The sequence below is a fragment of the Labrus mixtus genome, chromosome 7 (genome assembly GCF_963584025.1).
Source record: "Labrus mixtus chromosome 7, fLabMix1.1, whole genome shotgun sequence".
In the NCBI taxonomy this organism is placed as follows: domain Eukaryota; kingdom Metazoa; phylum Chordata; class Actinopteri; order Labriformes; family Labridae; genus Labrus; species Labrus mixtus.
In genome coordinates, this window is record NC_083618.1 from 18,501,458 (window position 1) to 18,516,426 (window position 14,969).

The 14,969-nt window shown below is 40.9% G+C and overlaps 2 protein-coding genes across 8 annotated transcripts in view; one reads left to right on the top strand and one right to left on the bottom strand.

The window, feature by feature from the left end:
• The window catches only part of LOC132978256 (troponin T, cardiac muscle-like), a 162,113-nt gene that overhangs the window by 108,407 nt on the left and 38,737 nt on the right, over window positions 1-14,969 (bottom strand). The window lies entirely within an intron of this gene.
• On the top strand, window positions 147-11,932 carry mybphb (myosin binding protein Hb). Of its 7 annotated transcripts, none has more exons than XM_061043388.1 (16): window positions 147-468; window positions 1,336-1,392; window positions 1,919-1,975; window positions 2,164-2,229; window positions 2,441-2,515; window positions 3,140-3,274; window positions 3,890-4,057; window positions 6,926-7,014; window positions 7,107-7,302; window positions 7,441-7,580; window positions 7,995-8,154; window positions 8,880-9,016; window positions 10,412-10,598; window positions 10,740-10,793; window positions 11,433-11,464; window positions 11,551-11,932. In XM_061043388.1, the coding sequence occupies exons 1-14, from the start codon at window positions 228-230 to the stop codon at window positions 10,769-10,771; spliced, it is 1,740 nt and encodes a 579-aa protein (XP_060899371.1). In that variant the 5' UTR covers window positions 147-227; the 3' UTR covers window positions 10,772-10,793; window positions 11,433-11,464; window positions 11,551-11,932. The 7 variants fall into 7 exon arrangements, with proteins under 7 accessions (XP_060899371.1, XP_060899372.1, XP_060899373.1 ...); XM_061043389.1 differs by having other exon boundaries at window positions 2,164-2,227; window positions 2,448-2,515; XM_061043390.1 differs by lacking the exon at window positions 1,336-1,392.

Consider the following 14,969-nt stretch of genomic DNA (forward strand, 5'->3'; position numbering starts at 1 on the left):
TGAACCTTATATGATGCACTGTGTGTGTGTGTTGAGTGAGATAAACAGGCATGGTGGCCTGGGTCCTACATGGTGCCCAGTATCCATTACTTGTATTTCATTAAGGGGGCGGGGCTTGAACCTGCTGAGCCCTATATAAGCCTGTCACCCCCTCAGGACTAACGGCATTGGATAAAGTGTTTTTTTTACGGACTTAACCGCGTTGGGAATTAGCTGCAACCTCCAAGATGCCGTCCAAGCCTGCCCCCATCAAGAAGGCGGCTAACAAAGAGCCAGCCAAGAAGGAGGAGAAGGCTGCAGAGCCCGAACCCGCACCAGAGGCTGCCCCCGCTGAAGCCGCACCAGCCGAAGCCCCCGCTGAGGGCGAAGCTGCACCCGCTGAGGGCGAAGCTGCACCTGCTGAGGCTGCGCCTGCCGAAGCCCCTGCTGCCGAGGAGCCCAAACCCCCCACTCCTCCACCCGCAGATGGTAATGCACCGCGCTCTGTTGCGTGTCAACCGTCAATTATAGCGTATAAGTTCACCAACATGTTATTTCTGAGTGGATGAGCCATGGGTTAGTTATTTAACCTTTTAATTAAAGTTTATGCAGCCGGTTGATCTCACGGTAAGCACACGGTAACCTTTACGCACGAGCGCTTGTGTGCGCTCGGTGTGAAGGTGCCTTGTACGGTACAGTAGCATTCGTCATATAACGGAGACTGCACGTTTACTGCAAAAACCGCCTGCTTGGACTCTTAGCACCTGACTGTTAAAGTTAATGAGAGTCATTCTTAGGCGCTTTTTGCACTACAAGGGCGCATTGCCTCTTTCATTAAAACGTTTTAATGCTAACTTACAGAGTGGTTGTTAACATGCGCTTCTATACCTCAATGAAAGCTCCATCCTGACGCCTGTGAGGCAGTCATTAAGGACCCTCAAGATGGAATAAAAATAAATAAATAAAATACTGTGCACATTGGTGTAGGAGTGCTTTTTATCTGGAGTATAACGCATATTAACAACACGTCTTTTCTCAAGACAGTTCTCTACTATATCTAATGTTTAACATGATTCTCACTGTACCTTGATCTGTGCATTGTTCTAACATCTAATATCTACATCAGCTGCTCCTGCTGAAGCTGCCCCTGTTGAAGCTGCAGATCAGCCAGCCGCCGATGGTATGCCGCCCAGAGAGGAGTGTCCCAGCCTCCGAATAACTCACCTGTTTCTGCTCTTCCTTTTTTAAAAAACTAATTTATTTTAAAGTTTAACCTCTTTCATAACATCTTGAAAATATCATTTAATATTTCAAGATGTTATAAATCCACTTATCTCTTCTAACTTCTAATATCAGCTGCAGCACCCGCTCCAGAGGAAACCCCAGCTGCTGCCGCTGAGGCCCCTGCTGATGGTAAAACAGACTATCAGTGGATTATCAGTGGATCTTATATAAGTACTATATAAACCTGACCTTTCTACAGTAAACGCTAACCACACTAATATCTCCTAACCCCTTACATCAGCTGCAGCGCCCGCTACAGATGAAACTCCAGCTGCCGTTGCGGCCCCTGCTGACGGTAAAAATAAGTTGTGGAATAACAGTCATCCTATATAGTATTATATCATTAACCATCCAACCCCCATAGCAAGGCTAATTATACTATATTTACACTTCACAATACTAACATCTTACTCTAATATCTCCTGACATTTAAAATCAGCTGCTGCTCCTGCTGCAGAAGAAACACCCGCTGCTGGTGCTGCTGATGAGGCCCCTGCTGATGGTAAAAAAAAAAAAAGACTGGAGAAACAGACTTTTTGAACAAGCATTATTAAATCTTTAACCTTTCACAGTAAAGCTAACTACAAGCACTAATATCTTATTATCCTCTAACCTACATCATCCGATGCTAATATCTCCGAACATCTAATATCAGCTGCTGCTCCAGCTGTGGAGGAAACACCAGCCGCTGCTGCTGAGGCCCCTGCTGATGGTAAAAAAAGAAAGAAGAGCTATGATAGATTTATTAGTATTATAAGAAAGCTTTAAAGGTAAAGCTAACGTCACTGACTCCTTAATAACTCTGATCGTGTGTGTTTCAGCACACACTTTGTTACAATTTGTTGAACATGTGCAATCTGCTTAATGCACTAACTATTAATATCTAACATTCAATAACAGCTGCTGCTGCTCCTGCCACAGAAGAAGCTGCTCCCGCTGCTGACGGCGAGGCACCCGCCGCTGATGGTAAAACAACCTGCAAAACCCCAGATCATGTTCCTGCTCGCTCCTCTCTCTTTGATAGACTAATGATGATTAGATTACAGACAGATTGGATGAAAAGCTCTCCAGTATTGTTAATAGTATGACCTCCCAGAAAGGGGACAGAGAGAGAGGTGAGGTACACCCTGCTCATGTAATGCTGCCAATAATAATGAAAATGCCTATTTAACACCAGCTGAAGCTGCTGAAGCTGCTGAAGCTGCACCAGAAGAGCCCAAAGCACCCACGCCACCACCTCCTCCACCCAAAGGTAACCCTTTAATCAGAGAGGAAACATCATCCGAGAGATTCCACTTTTTCTTCCTCATTCTCATTCTTTTGTATTGCTTTTTATCATAGTTAAGTATATTTATACATCGATCACTAAAAATTCAAGACCAAGATTGTTCAAAAGTTAATTTATCGGTTTTTCAGATGCTTTGTGTCTACATGCCGCTGTGTTTGCTCTTTTAAACCTCGATTTTATTCTATTCTGTTTTCTATTCTTTAATATGTTTGTACTTTTTTGTAATGCATCAACAACACAAAGACAAATCCCTTGTGTTAGCAAAGCTACTTGGTGATAGACCTGATGCTGATTCTGATTTTGACAGCATAAAAGACAAGCTGTCAGGCGTCTTTACAACAACTGTATCCAGAAATGATCAACATGTGTAGCTGATGGAGCATAGATGAAGGTTTATTTAGCAGAACTACTCGTTTGAATGAAAGTCTTCATGTCTGTTTAATTTCTATGTACATGCTGCGTTAAACCAATTTCCCCTGGTAGGATTAGTAAAGTTGATTGACTGAGGAGCGTCGTCATCACGTCTTATAAACCCTCTTTTTGCATATCTGTCAGTTGAATAATTAAATGTTTTTCTTGCACCTGCAGAGCCCACCAGCGCCCCGGTGGATCTGTTCATTGAGGACAAGAACGACACTTCAGTGACGATCATCTGGAGCCAGCCTGAGACCATTGGGCACACTGGCCTGGATGGATACACCATTGAAATCGCGAAGGATGGCAGTAAGTCCCGCTCTACTTTAGACTTCAACCAGGTGCACTCAGAACCGGCATGGTGCACAGAAGAGGTCAGATTATTAAAACACTTAGGCTAAATGTCAGCTCACGTTTGGATTATTCAAAAGGTTTTATTGCAGCGGCTGATTTTAGGTTTATAATATAATATAGACATTTGACCTCTGTGATTGTGGCTATAAAGTGTAAATGCTTTTCACAGGCACTCAGGAACATGTGAAATTGCTGTTTTAATGTGGGTCAGGCGTATCGGTTGCAGCTGTCCCTGAAGTGTCACCGGCAGAGTTATATCATGAGCTTCCTAACTTCTCCCTACAAGGAAAGAGGCACTTCAGGAGCTGCTGTGGTCCTGCTGGAGGTCCTGCTTTTAGACTTACAGGCCTAAGCTAATATCAGCAGCAGCTTGATTTAGCAGAGGGGGGCACGCTAATTACACTCAGTGGGGCGATTCAATGTCTAATACAACAAATTAGTGTCAAACATAATCACTCTATATCTATCAGAAAGCTGCACTTCTTTACCTACACATCAATCCTGTGCAGATGAGATCTGTTCCTCTCCGTCAGCGGTAGGTTTAATTTGTTAAAACATTTTCTGTTTCAGCTGAGGACTGGAAAGCAGTCAACGAGGAGCCACAGAAGTCCTGCCGCTATGTCATCAAGAACCTGACCACCGGAGACCGTCTGAAGATCCGCGTGGTTGCTGTGAATGCCGGAGGCCGCAGCGGCCCTTGCGCCCTCCCCGAGGCTGTCCTGGTGAAAGAGGTGGCAGGTAAGAAGTGTTCACAGCGCAACATGAAGCAGCAACAGAATCAGAACTAGAACCAGGAACTTTAGTGATACCACATTAGTGAATAAGACTAATGGTGCCCAATTGGGAAGAACAACATATGCATCATACAGATAAGTACCTCGAGAACTATTGATAGTATGAGCATGGACTGCAAAGAAATTCCTCTGAAAACAATGGACACACACTCCCTATATGAGTCACAGATATTACACAGGAAAGAAAGAAATTGCGAAAACAGTGGGACTCAGGCACAACATGCAACAGCAAATAAATTCACAAACATCTTATTTTTAATATAAAAGAAACGTCATTTTTATTCAAAATGAATTGTGGGTTTTTATGCATTAGGCAGAGAAACCAAACATGACAGACTAAGTAGGATTATGTGATCTGCTTAATCCCTTTACAAAGTTAAACTCATACTGGGTGTTGTATTTGACTCGGGGTCTGGCCTGAAGTTTACTGATCCAGTTATCAAAAGAAAGCGGGAGTCATAAAGTGCAGCAGCTTAGAAATGTTCCCTCCTCGTCTTGTCTGTGTCGTGTTGACGGTTTAAAACGGAGGACTTCTCTCTCTCGTTTCCACTCTGGTCTGAAACACCGATCCACAAACCTACACGGTGATAACTGCGAGCTAGTTAAGCAGACACTTTAACTAAAGCGTTAATCATAGACTGTGTATCTCAAGTGATTTGATGTAAAATGATGATTGCACCCTGAGGTCTTTAAAAGGAGGAGTGTCACTTTGGCTTACTCACAAATCATCGTTATGCGTAATGGAGAGCTGAACGGGAGGGGGAGTGGGGGGTAGAGGACACTTGATACAAGCTGTACTCGCAAAATTTCAATAGTCACGTTCACCGCCATGTTCGCCATAGCGGGCGGTCCATGCACAGGAAAAAAGACTTATGAAAGGTTTCCGATAAAATGGCCCCAAAGGTTTTGCAAAAATACCTGGCATGTCATCGCTTTAACGCAGAATTTTTAAACGTGGAGAGGTCGGCTTTGAATCGTGATCCCTGCTGCAGGGGTGTCAGGGCCGTTTTCCGTAAGATTGATGGCGACAAGTGAACGAACTGGGAGCGGGTTGGGGGATGGGTAGGGGGGGGTACATTCCTGTGTGTTTCTTAGATGTACAGAGGGGTGTTGGTGGGTGGGTGAGCGGGGTGGTGGATATGGATCTACGCTCTCAGGTGACACCCATGACACTTTTAGAGATTCACTGTTTATTTTGAAACATGCCAGAAGCTTTACAGGTAGACATTAATCATGTGTAATCTTCTCATATGAAGTGATAAGACACTTAAGATAATATTGAAAATTATACTTATAACTAACTATAGCACCTTTAAATCCATGAGTTGTACAAAGGGTTTAGACGAAAGAAAAAAACAGATGCTTAGAAGACAACACAAATATGGAAACCCAAAGGATACAGGACAGCAAATTAAGGTGAAATTAAAATAAAATAATTAAAAGATGCATTCATCATCTCCAATCTTTCCATCCCATCCCATTCACACACTAAATAACTCGTGTTCCAGTTCACTAAACAGCTGCTTTATCATTTTCCATCTCCTGCTTAATTTATCTTTATACATTCTGATGTATGTGGGTGTAACTGAAGCTGTGGATCGTGCGTCATGGTGGGAGGTGATATACTACAGTAGGCAGGCTTTATTTAGAGTCCTGACAAATGTTGCCCTGCAGGACTCAGCAGGTGCTCCTGTTCACCAAACCTCTTCTACAAAATGAGCCCCAGTGAGAAACTTCTTAAGGCTTAAAGTGTCATTTCAAACACCATGGTGGCTAACGATCCTCATGATCTTCTCTCTATGAGGATATTATGGGGGGTTTGTTGTTAAATGAAGGGGGGATTATAAGGTGGCTTTGCGTTTGAACCTGGATCTCATTGTAACATGATTTGCATGTTTGTTAAATGACCATGCAGGACAATGCTACACTTTGATATTCACCCAATGAGGCTACTATACAAATGTTTTTGCATAAGCTGAAAACAGCTACTGTAAAGAAGTACACATTTAAGGCATACCGCAACCTCTGATATTGAAAATTGAAACCAATCTAAGTGCAAAAACTGCAGTTCCTTGATTGTCCACTAGATGCTTGCTCCAAAAGCAAAGGAATCTCCATAAGATCCTATATTACAATGACATTTTTTAAGCAGAAGGATATATGTTTACAGCCATAAAAAAAGTTTTGCCCTCAGTAGCTAATTTCTTTATGAGTACACACTTTGGGGAGGGGGTTATAATCCATTCTTTTTAGATTTTAGTAAGCCTTAAAGTTGATTTTATAATTTTATAAATTATAGCCTTTCTTAAATACCTAGTTCAAGAATATCCAGCCACATATGCATGACAAATTATTGATTTTCATCCTTTCATAGAATCCTGTCTTTTATCTTTAAGTGTCAATCCTTGTGTTATCACCTTCATTACAACTTAAGTCCCAAATATCCCATGTGGAGTTCTTCCTAATGAGGAGATGAACACATTACCAACAGGATAAAGGATTTAGAATAAGATTTACAGTCAGTAAAGTTGGGAACAAACTCTGATGGCACCAGTGAAACTTCCCTGGATAAAATGGGCTTAGTTCAGCTCGACATGTTCATTGATTTCTCTGAGATTTGTTGGTCACAAACAAAATCCATATGTTTCTCTCCAGGAGTCTCTAAAGGGAGCCTACCAATCCTTTTAAGACCGTTTCTTCCCTTCACCGATCAGCTGTTGACCCAGGAAATAAAATAACTTCAGCAAGGCTTAAAATTTATGTTTCACTTATGATACTCAAGGGTTATTTCTTTTACTGTTTTTCTCTCCAGATCGCCCCAAGGTCCGCATGCCTCGTTTCCTCAGGCAGAGATATGTCGCTAATGTTGGAGCCAAGATCAACCTGACCATCCCCTTCACAGTAAGCTGCACACCGTTGTCACTTTATATTAAAAAAAAAGATTAATACAACTACACATCTCCATTGCCTGATTTCTGTATTTTATTCACCAGGGCAAACCCAAACCTGTGGTCAGCTGGACAAAGGATGGTCAGCCTCTGGACACAAAGAGGGTGAACATCCGCAGCACCGACAGAGACAGCATCGTGTTCATCCGTGCAGCCGAGAGGGACGACTCTGGAGTGTTCGAGATGTGTGTCAAGGTGGACGACTTCGAGGACAAGGCTCAGTTCATCCTGCAGATCGTTGGTGAGCAAAATGCAGTGAATGCATTGAAAGACAGGGATGTGATCGAGTGCGGAAGACCATTTTGAAGGCTCATTGTGACTGGAGAAATGGGGTTTGCCAGTAACACTTGACAAATAATCATTGTGCGGTTGTTCACAGAGCTGCCCGGCGCTCCTGCCAGTTTGAAGATCGTAGACACCTGGGGCTTCAACGTGGCTCTGGAGTGGACCCCACCCAAGGACAACGGCAACACAGAGATCACGGGTTACTCAATTCAGAAGGCCGACAAGAAGACTGGAGTAAGTGTTTGCTATCAAGTAATGTCTGACTGCTGATACATCACATACGATGGTTATTCATTTTAATGTCAGACACCTCGTTATTGGAATGAACTGCTCTCTCCATGTCAGCGCTGCCCCGCATCTTTTCTTTGACATTCAAGAACTATATATAAATGTTTGCATTAATAATAGCTTTTATATTCATATTTTTCTGTCATTCTAAACTGCACTGGCACTTGACGTAAGTCAGCCCACAAAACAAAAGCCTACATGATGACTTTTGACTTCACTTGAAGGATCCACCAATAAATCACTTTGAATCCTGAGTCGTAAAATTATCCCCTTGTTTGTTTTTAAAAATGTTTGTGTGTGTGTGTGTGTGTGTGTGTGTGTGTGTGTGTGTGTGTGTGTGTGTGTGTTGTGTGTCTACAGGACTGGTTCACTGTGCTGGAGCATTACCACCGACTGAACGCCACCATCTCTGACCTGATCATGGGCAACACCTATAATTTCAGAGCGTTTTCTGAGAACAAGTGTGGAATAAGCGAAAGTGCCATTGTGGCAAAGCAGGAGGCCAAGATCCTGAAGACAGGTCACTTTTCTATTTATCTGTTTAAACTTTGTTTACTTCACAGCAATGTATGGAATCATGTCTGAAAGAAGCAGTGTACAGATTTAAGTGCATGTAGGGGTGAATTTAGGAGTTTTACTTTCCTCGCATGCTTCCTTTTCTAATGTTAGGGATACTTAGAGTCCAGGTAAAACGCAGGAAAAACCAAAAACGCCCTCTTTAGTTTTCTGTTCTATTTAAATGTTGAACACGGAGCTGCAACAAGTTAGTAGCTAATAAGTCTGTGGATGTCAATAACGAATTAAGGCTTAGGCAGGCTAAAAAACATTGATAACAACATACTTACTACTACTGCAAATAATAATAATAATGTTAATTATATCATATTCCGTATCTGCTTATACAACTTTTTAAATCGTTGTTTTGCATTAAAACCATCATCAAATTATTACCTTTCATAATATAATTAGTCTCCATCTCTGTCTCACAACTCTTTGATGTGTATGAAAACTCAGAAAGCCAATAAACTTTGATGTTTTTGAACAGATCCTAAATGTTCTTGTAGTAACAGATTCATATTTTTTACAAGGATGCAAGGCTTCATAACATTTTGCATCTGACCCGTAATTTAAATCTCTGATGAAATAAAACGCCTCTGCCAAGGATGAGCATGTCACAATTAAAAAACAACAACAATGACAGTCTTCAGAGTGTAGTAATGTGTCTCTCCTCCTCTTCCCCCGCAGGTATTGATTACAAACCTCCAGAGTACAAGGAGCGCGACTCTAGCGAGGCACCCAAGTTCACCACCTCTCTGAATGACAGAGCCACCACCGTCGGCTACAGCACCAAGCTGCTGTGCTCCGTCAGGGGAAGCCCAAAGGTACACTAGACTACAGAGAATTTAAGATCCACAGAATCATGTCCTAGTTGTCTCCTCTAAAGTAAGAGCTTCAGAAAAAACATTACAACCTCATAACATCTGGAGCAAGAACAGCAACTCTTTTTACTCCCTTGTGATCTCAAATGAAGTCAACATTTGAGATTCAAATTTGAAATAGGATGAGAAATATTTTTGGGGCGCCCCATATACAGAGGTTAAAGTCAAATCTTCAGTAAAAACATTCCCTTTATTTAGATAGGATAGAGTAGGAAATCTCACAATACAGTTTTCTTTATTGTGCAATGTTGCCAATGGATTGAATTATAGTGAAATGATTATAGCGATTACAGAGAAATGAAATATCTTCTGACCATTGGAATCCCCCTCAGGGTCCCCTCTGGGTTCCCTCCTTTGAGAACCACTGCTTAAAACAAAACATCTCCCCGCTCAAAGTTTTTCTTTCAACTTTGATTCACAGATAATCAAGCTCATCCAGGTTGTTTCAGCGACTTCCTCTCAAAGTTCGGATGACATGGAGTGAGTGTCATTGAACACACGACCACAATCCTGCTGATACGACAGGACTGTGGTTAACTTGACAAATATGAATGAACTGGAAGAACAGTTGAGGCAGCAAATCACCTCAACAAGTTACTGCCAGGGGATTTCATCCATGTTCTGAAACTAATTACTTCCTCTGCAAATAGGGGTTAAAAACTGAGGGTTTTATGTTTTATGGATGGTTAGCATTTATGTAAAGGCTAAAACCTAAAAAAAAAAAACACAAACAATCATGAAGTGTACAGAGCCATAAGTTCTAACACATTAACTATTAGCATTAAATATGAGTTGGATCATACTGTAGGACCAGTGATGCCACTGCTCAGATCGACTTGTCAGCAGCTCGACTTGTCAGGAGCTCGGCTCCGAACAGAGCTTGTGTGAAATCTTGTCCTGGCCTTGTTAGCCTGCTGTCTGAGCCTCTCCCATCCTGTTTGAGCTCATAATCCCACAGTGTCACAACAGAGCACAGGAGTGTAGATGTTCTTGATGAGAGGGATGGAGTTGGTATTCTTTGAGTTTGAAGCCGGGGTAGGAGGAGAAGAGGCCAGAAAGGTGACAGGTCAGCGGGGAGGCTGGGTCACATGCGTAACATTCCCTGTGAGGCCCCGTGAGGTCCTTAACCTGTCAGTGTCATTAAAAGTCCCAAACCGGCTGAGTGCAGTTTGTCCACTTCAATCAAAAGGTTATTTTTCTTGCCAAGAGGCATAAACAAAAATAGAACCACCACCGCTGCTTGTTTATTTGTGAGGTTATGTTTGAGAGAGGATGAGATCAGTTAGTTTTATTACAACACGCCTGCTAAAAAAAAAAACATGTTTTCTCTTCGTGCAGCCCAAGGTTCAGTGGATGAAGAACCAGATGATTATCGGAGATGACCCCAAGTACAGGCAGATCTGCGTCCAGGGTATCTGCTCTCTGGAGATCCGTAAGCCCGGTAACTTTGACGGAGGTGTGTACTCCTGCAAAGCCAAGAACGATCACGGAGAGGCAACCGTCAGCTGCAAGCTGGAGGTCAAACGTAAGTCAAGATCCTAAAAAAGTGTACAAATTTCAATCTTTAGTGTTATTCAAATTGTGTTGAAGTCATAGCCTTGTTTTTTAGCAGTATTCTTTGTGATTTTTTTTTTGTTGACATTTTGACCTTTCATTCTTTGAACAGAGCCAGCAGTTGCAGATGCAGACAAGAAATAAGTCAACATTCACATTCTCACAGGTCAGAAGTTTAATATTCTTCTTGTGTGCTATGCTTGATAAATACACTAAAAAAAAACCAAATCAAAGAGCCTACCAACCCTTTAGACATTATAACAAATATTTAAGAGAATATACTCCATTGCTAATACTTATTTAGTTAATTTTCTTAACAACGTTTGGGATTGATTGAGTCTAAATGAGTCCTGAGGTGACATCTGCCTCTCCATACATGGAGGGGACTAAACTTGGAAAAGGTGGCCTCTGCCTCTGAAAGAGACCAAGTGGTAGCACCCATAAATTAAATCTGTGATGGCTCCTCCTGGGCTCGGGTAGGTGACTTAATCAAATTTCTTTGACTCAGCAGCGGCAGTGGAGGCCTCCATTAGTACTCTGAGTTACAGCATTTTAAAAGCAGGAGACTCTCACAATAAAACCCCAAAGTTTAGAGCTTTAATCTGTATAATTTTGTATTTTTTTTTTAAAACTGACATGCTGCATAGAGCTCACTTTTAACAAATTATTAACAGGGTTAAACAAAAAAGTTTGATCAATGCCTCATTTGTCTGTCAGTCTTTTATGTGATTTCTGCCGTTTCTCCTCCCTGACTCTGTTTTAACACCTGTTGTTGTTTTGTTCATCTGTTGCGACGCCAAATTAGGAGCAGAAGGAATGAGGCCTTAGCAGCATAAGGTGCGTGACCCTTTCAATGTTTCTAAATCTGTCCCTAACAAAGACAGAGATTTTTGCAGTTTCACCTCACGTCAGTATCTTTGCAGGATGGTGCTGGATTCCTGGAAGAAGAACATGTATATATGGCTGGTGACCACGCTACCAAAGTGTTGTTGCCTGTGACCTCTTGCTGAGTGTTACCCTGTGTTATGATGAACAATTGTTGTCACTTTTTTGCATTGCATTCTCATTCACCACATTTATGACATCAAGTCCATATCCATGTCCGCCAACAGCTTTTTTTTTTTTCCCAACGATTCTGTCGGTTACTAAATTATCAAATATTCCAGATACAGTTCCTCACAAGTTTATCATCTCCTCAGTCGAACTAGCACACCAAGAAATGTAGAACATGTATTTTACTGTCGCTCATAGGAGAACTACATGTAACATCTACGTGTTTATATCAATAAATCATTTAATTTCTGGTTTTGTTTTTTCAATACTGTTTGATTTTTACAGTGAAACCCCGAAACACAGTCAGTATTCAAAGCAACTGTGCACGTTATGAGAAATGTATAAAATGAATTTGGTGTTTTTTTCCCAATAACAGGAAAGGCATTTTTGTTCAAAATCTTGAAAATACATCTGATATTGGGCATACCACCTGTGCACATTGTTGTTGTTTTTTGTGACAACTTTTGATTGAATTGGCAGCGTGTATACCTACACATATATATTCTCAAAATAGTTAAACAGAAAGTGTATTAAATAAGAGTATCACAGCTCAATCATCAAAATAAACTTAACTTGTAAAATGTGCAAGTAGTTTGCAGATGTATATCTTCATCTGTGTAAATAGACAATTTAAATATATCATATATGTCGTGTGTGTGTGTGTATCCACAAGTACATACATTAACAAACCTACAGTACAATATAACACAACCAAATGCCAACCCCTCATTTCCTTGGTGAGTGAAACGAATTTCGTAATTTCTCGCATTAGCTTAATGGGAGAAATTACATTTCCCCTCTGACACCAACTTCTGAGCATCGGGCTTGACAGCTGTCAGGCTAATGTCTAAAAATATTTTAGTTAGCAGTCCAGCCTGCAGAGTGTCCGTCAAGAAAAAAGCTGGCCCTTGTACAGATGTACAGTAGCTGATGACTCCTGCTCTAGTGACTACGGACCATAGTGACTCTCTGGGCACAGCAGCACTATTCATCTGGCTCATACAGAGCCAAGAGCACATCCCAGTATGCTAAGACTTCCATAATAATAATACCAGTCTAGAATACTGATCTTGTAACTATTTGGACTTACGAGTTACTGGCATAGTGATCTGGGCAGCATGCCAGACATATCCAGGTTACAGAGACACATGAGTTCACACAGAGGCTGACAAAATTAGCCTCAGAGTTCCATCTTGCTCCGGTTATTTTGGGAGTAAGAAGATCAAGTGGCAAAATGTGCCTTTCTTTTACTTTGGGGAAACTGAACATGAAAAGAAAATCACATCAAAATACAATATAACTTAAGGGGGTACGTCTTCATTATCTTCTTATAGACACACATGATGCACATTATCACTTTCTTATTGTATTAATGTGATTTGTAAAAGAATGTCCCAAAGTACTATTTGTGTTTGTTTTTGTTGTTGATATAAGAAGAAACTTTGTTGAAAGTGTGCAGCAAAGAGAGTGGGTTAGAGATCTACAGACATAAGCCTATGGCTCTTGCAGTGTGGCGCCCTCTAGTGTTATATTTGAGTAATGACATTTGCAGGCCTTCTGGAAATGAAATGAAAGGTATGTAAGAAACATTTAGTTAGTACATTCATATTTATATCAATATTTGTTGTCTCTACATTTAAACAAATAAAGACATAGAATCTGGTTTTTAACAAACATCAATACAACTAAGAGCCCTTTTAATTAATCACACAGTTAATCGAGTATGCTTGTGATTTTAAGCCTCAATGTTGGACAGTTCTCCGTGTTGCAGCTTTAACCTGTGGGCTGTGGGAGCCATAATGGGTCTCAGAACTACTTCTGGAGGCTCCCTGGATGCTGACATGCTGCAATAGGGTCAGGGAGCGAGAGACTTCCAGACTAAATTAGATCCTGCACTGAGAAAGTTTCAAACCTCCCATGAAAATCAGAAATGAAACACTGATTTAAACTGTAAGGAACTGCAAAAAATAACTCTATTTTTTAATTTTAAGTAACTGACTGTAAAGGTTTTTGGGATAAAAAATCACCCGAGGTGATGACATCAGAAATATCAATTTTTATCAACCCCTCAATTTGGTGAGGAGATTAAAAACTGCCCTTACCTGAAACTTGCGGGGCTCCGTATAAATAATGTAGTGTGGAATCATGATGGGAGTGGCAAGCTTCATTGTGTTTCATCAATATTGCCGATGGAACTTCAGCAGACATCAGCATCACAAACGAAGTAACACATTCAATGTTTTTTCACGCAACATTTAGTCCCTGTTTTATTCATTTAACTCTAATGAAAAGTACTGTTAGCTACAAGTAGGCTACTGTAAGCTAACATAAAAAGTTTAACCTCATCTGTCCTTACCCTATGACAAATAATGTTGGGTCTTCCTTAAATAATATATCAGAGAGTAAGTTCTTCTACCTGCTGCTCTTGAGATAACATTTTGTTGTGAATTGGCGCTATACAAATGAAGATTGACTGATTGATATCATCAGGTGTTTCTGTTGTGTGGTTTGCAGACAGGTGACTAGTTTAGAGGCTCTGTCACCTTCAGTAAAAGTGAGGATGTCGTTGAGATTTATGATTGTTGAGGAAAAAAAATAAGCTAATTGAAGGATACAAATTAAAAAAATACATTGCATTTGTTTAGGCTTTTTAAAGTTAGAGTATAAATGACAGCCTACAGAAACATTTTATGTGACTGAGAGGAAGTATCTTCTGTTTAATGGTATTTTTGATAAACTGTTTGTTTTTATTCTGATAAATTCAACTATTCTAAAACGTATTGTTTAAAGGAAAACTGTCTTTTAGCCTCATAGTATTTTCCCTGGCAATGTTTTTTTCCTGTCGGTCTGTTGATCCATTGCTTTATAGTCTAGACTGAAATATTACAACAATTTGTTGAACTGACATTGTTTTATTGAGCTATTTATCCCCCATATCTATCTTTACTTCACTGATCCAGACCTTTTTTTTCTCATTAAAGTTCAATCAAAACTCAAAACCAACATCATACACACATTCAATCATTCAAACTCTCACCAACTTTGACGGTTTGCAGAAAATTTGCATCGACCCTGTAGTTTACACCCAAAAACTTAAAGGAGCAGTATGTAGCTCTGACACCTAGGGGTTCAAATTGGTACTGCAATCCAAATTCAAATCATCAAAGAGAGCTGTCCTTCCCCGCCCCTCCCCCCTAGAGTTGATGCCCCTGCAGGTTGCCATGTGGTGGACACTGAAGCTTCAGTGTTTAGCCAGCTCTGCATCGGCCACATTTCTGGTCGAGGAGCT

Excerpts from the sequence above, each read along its gene's own strand:
- mybphb (XM_061043388.1), top strand. The coding sequence starts at position 228 with ATGCCGTCCAAGCCTGCCCCCATCAAGAAGGCGGCTAACAAAGAGCCA. Across the intron at positions 1,976-2,163 it reads TGCTGAGGCCCCTGCTGATG|CTGCTGCTGCTCCTGCCACA; the intron begins GTAAAAAAAGAA and ends ATTCAATAACAG. Across the intron at positions 2,230-2,440 it reads CGAGGCACCCGCCGCTGATG|CTGAAGCTGCTGAAGCTGCT; the intron begins GTAAAACAACCT and ends ATTTAACACCAG.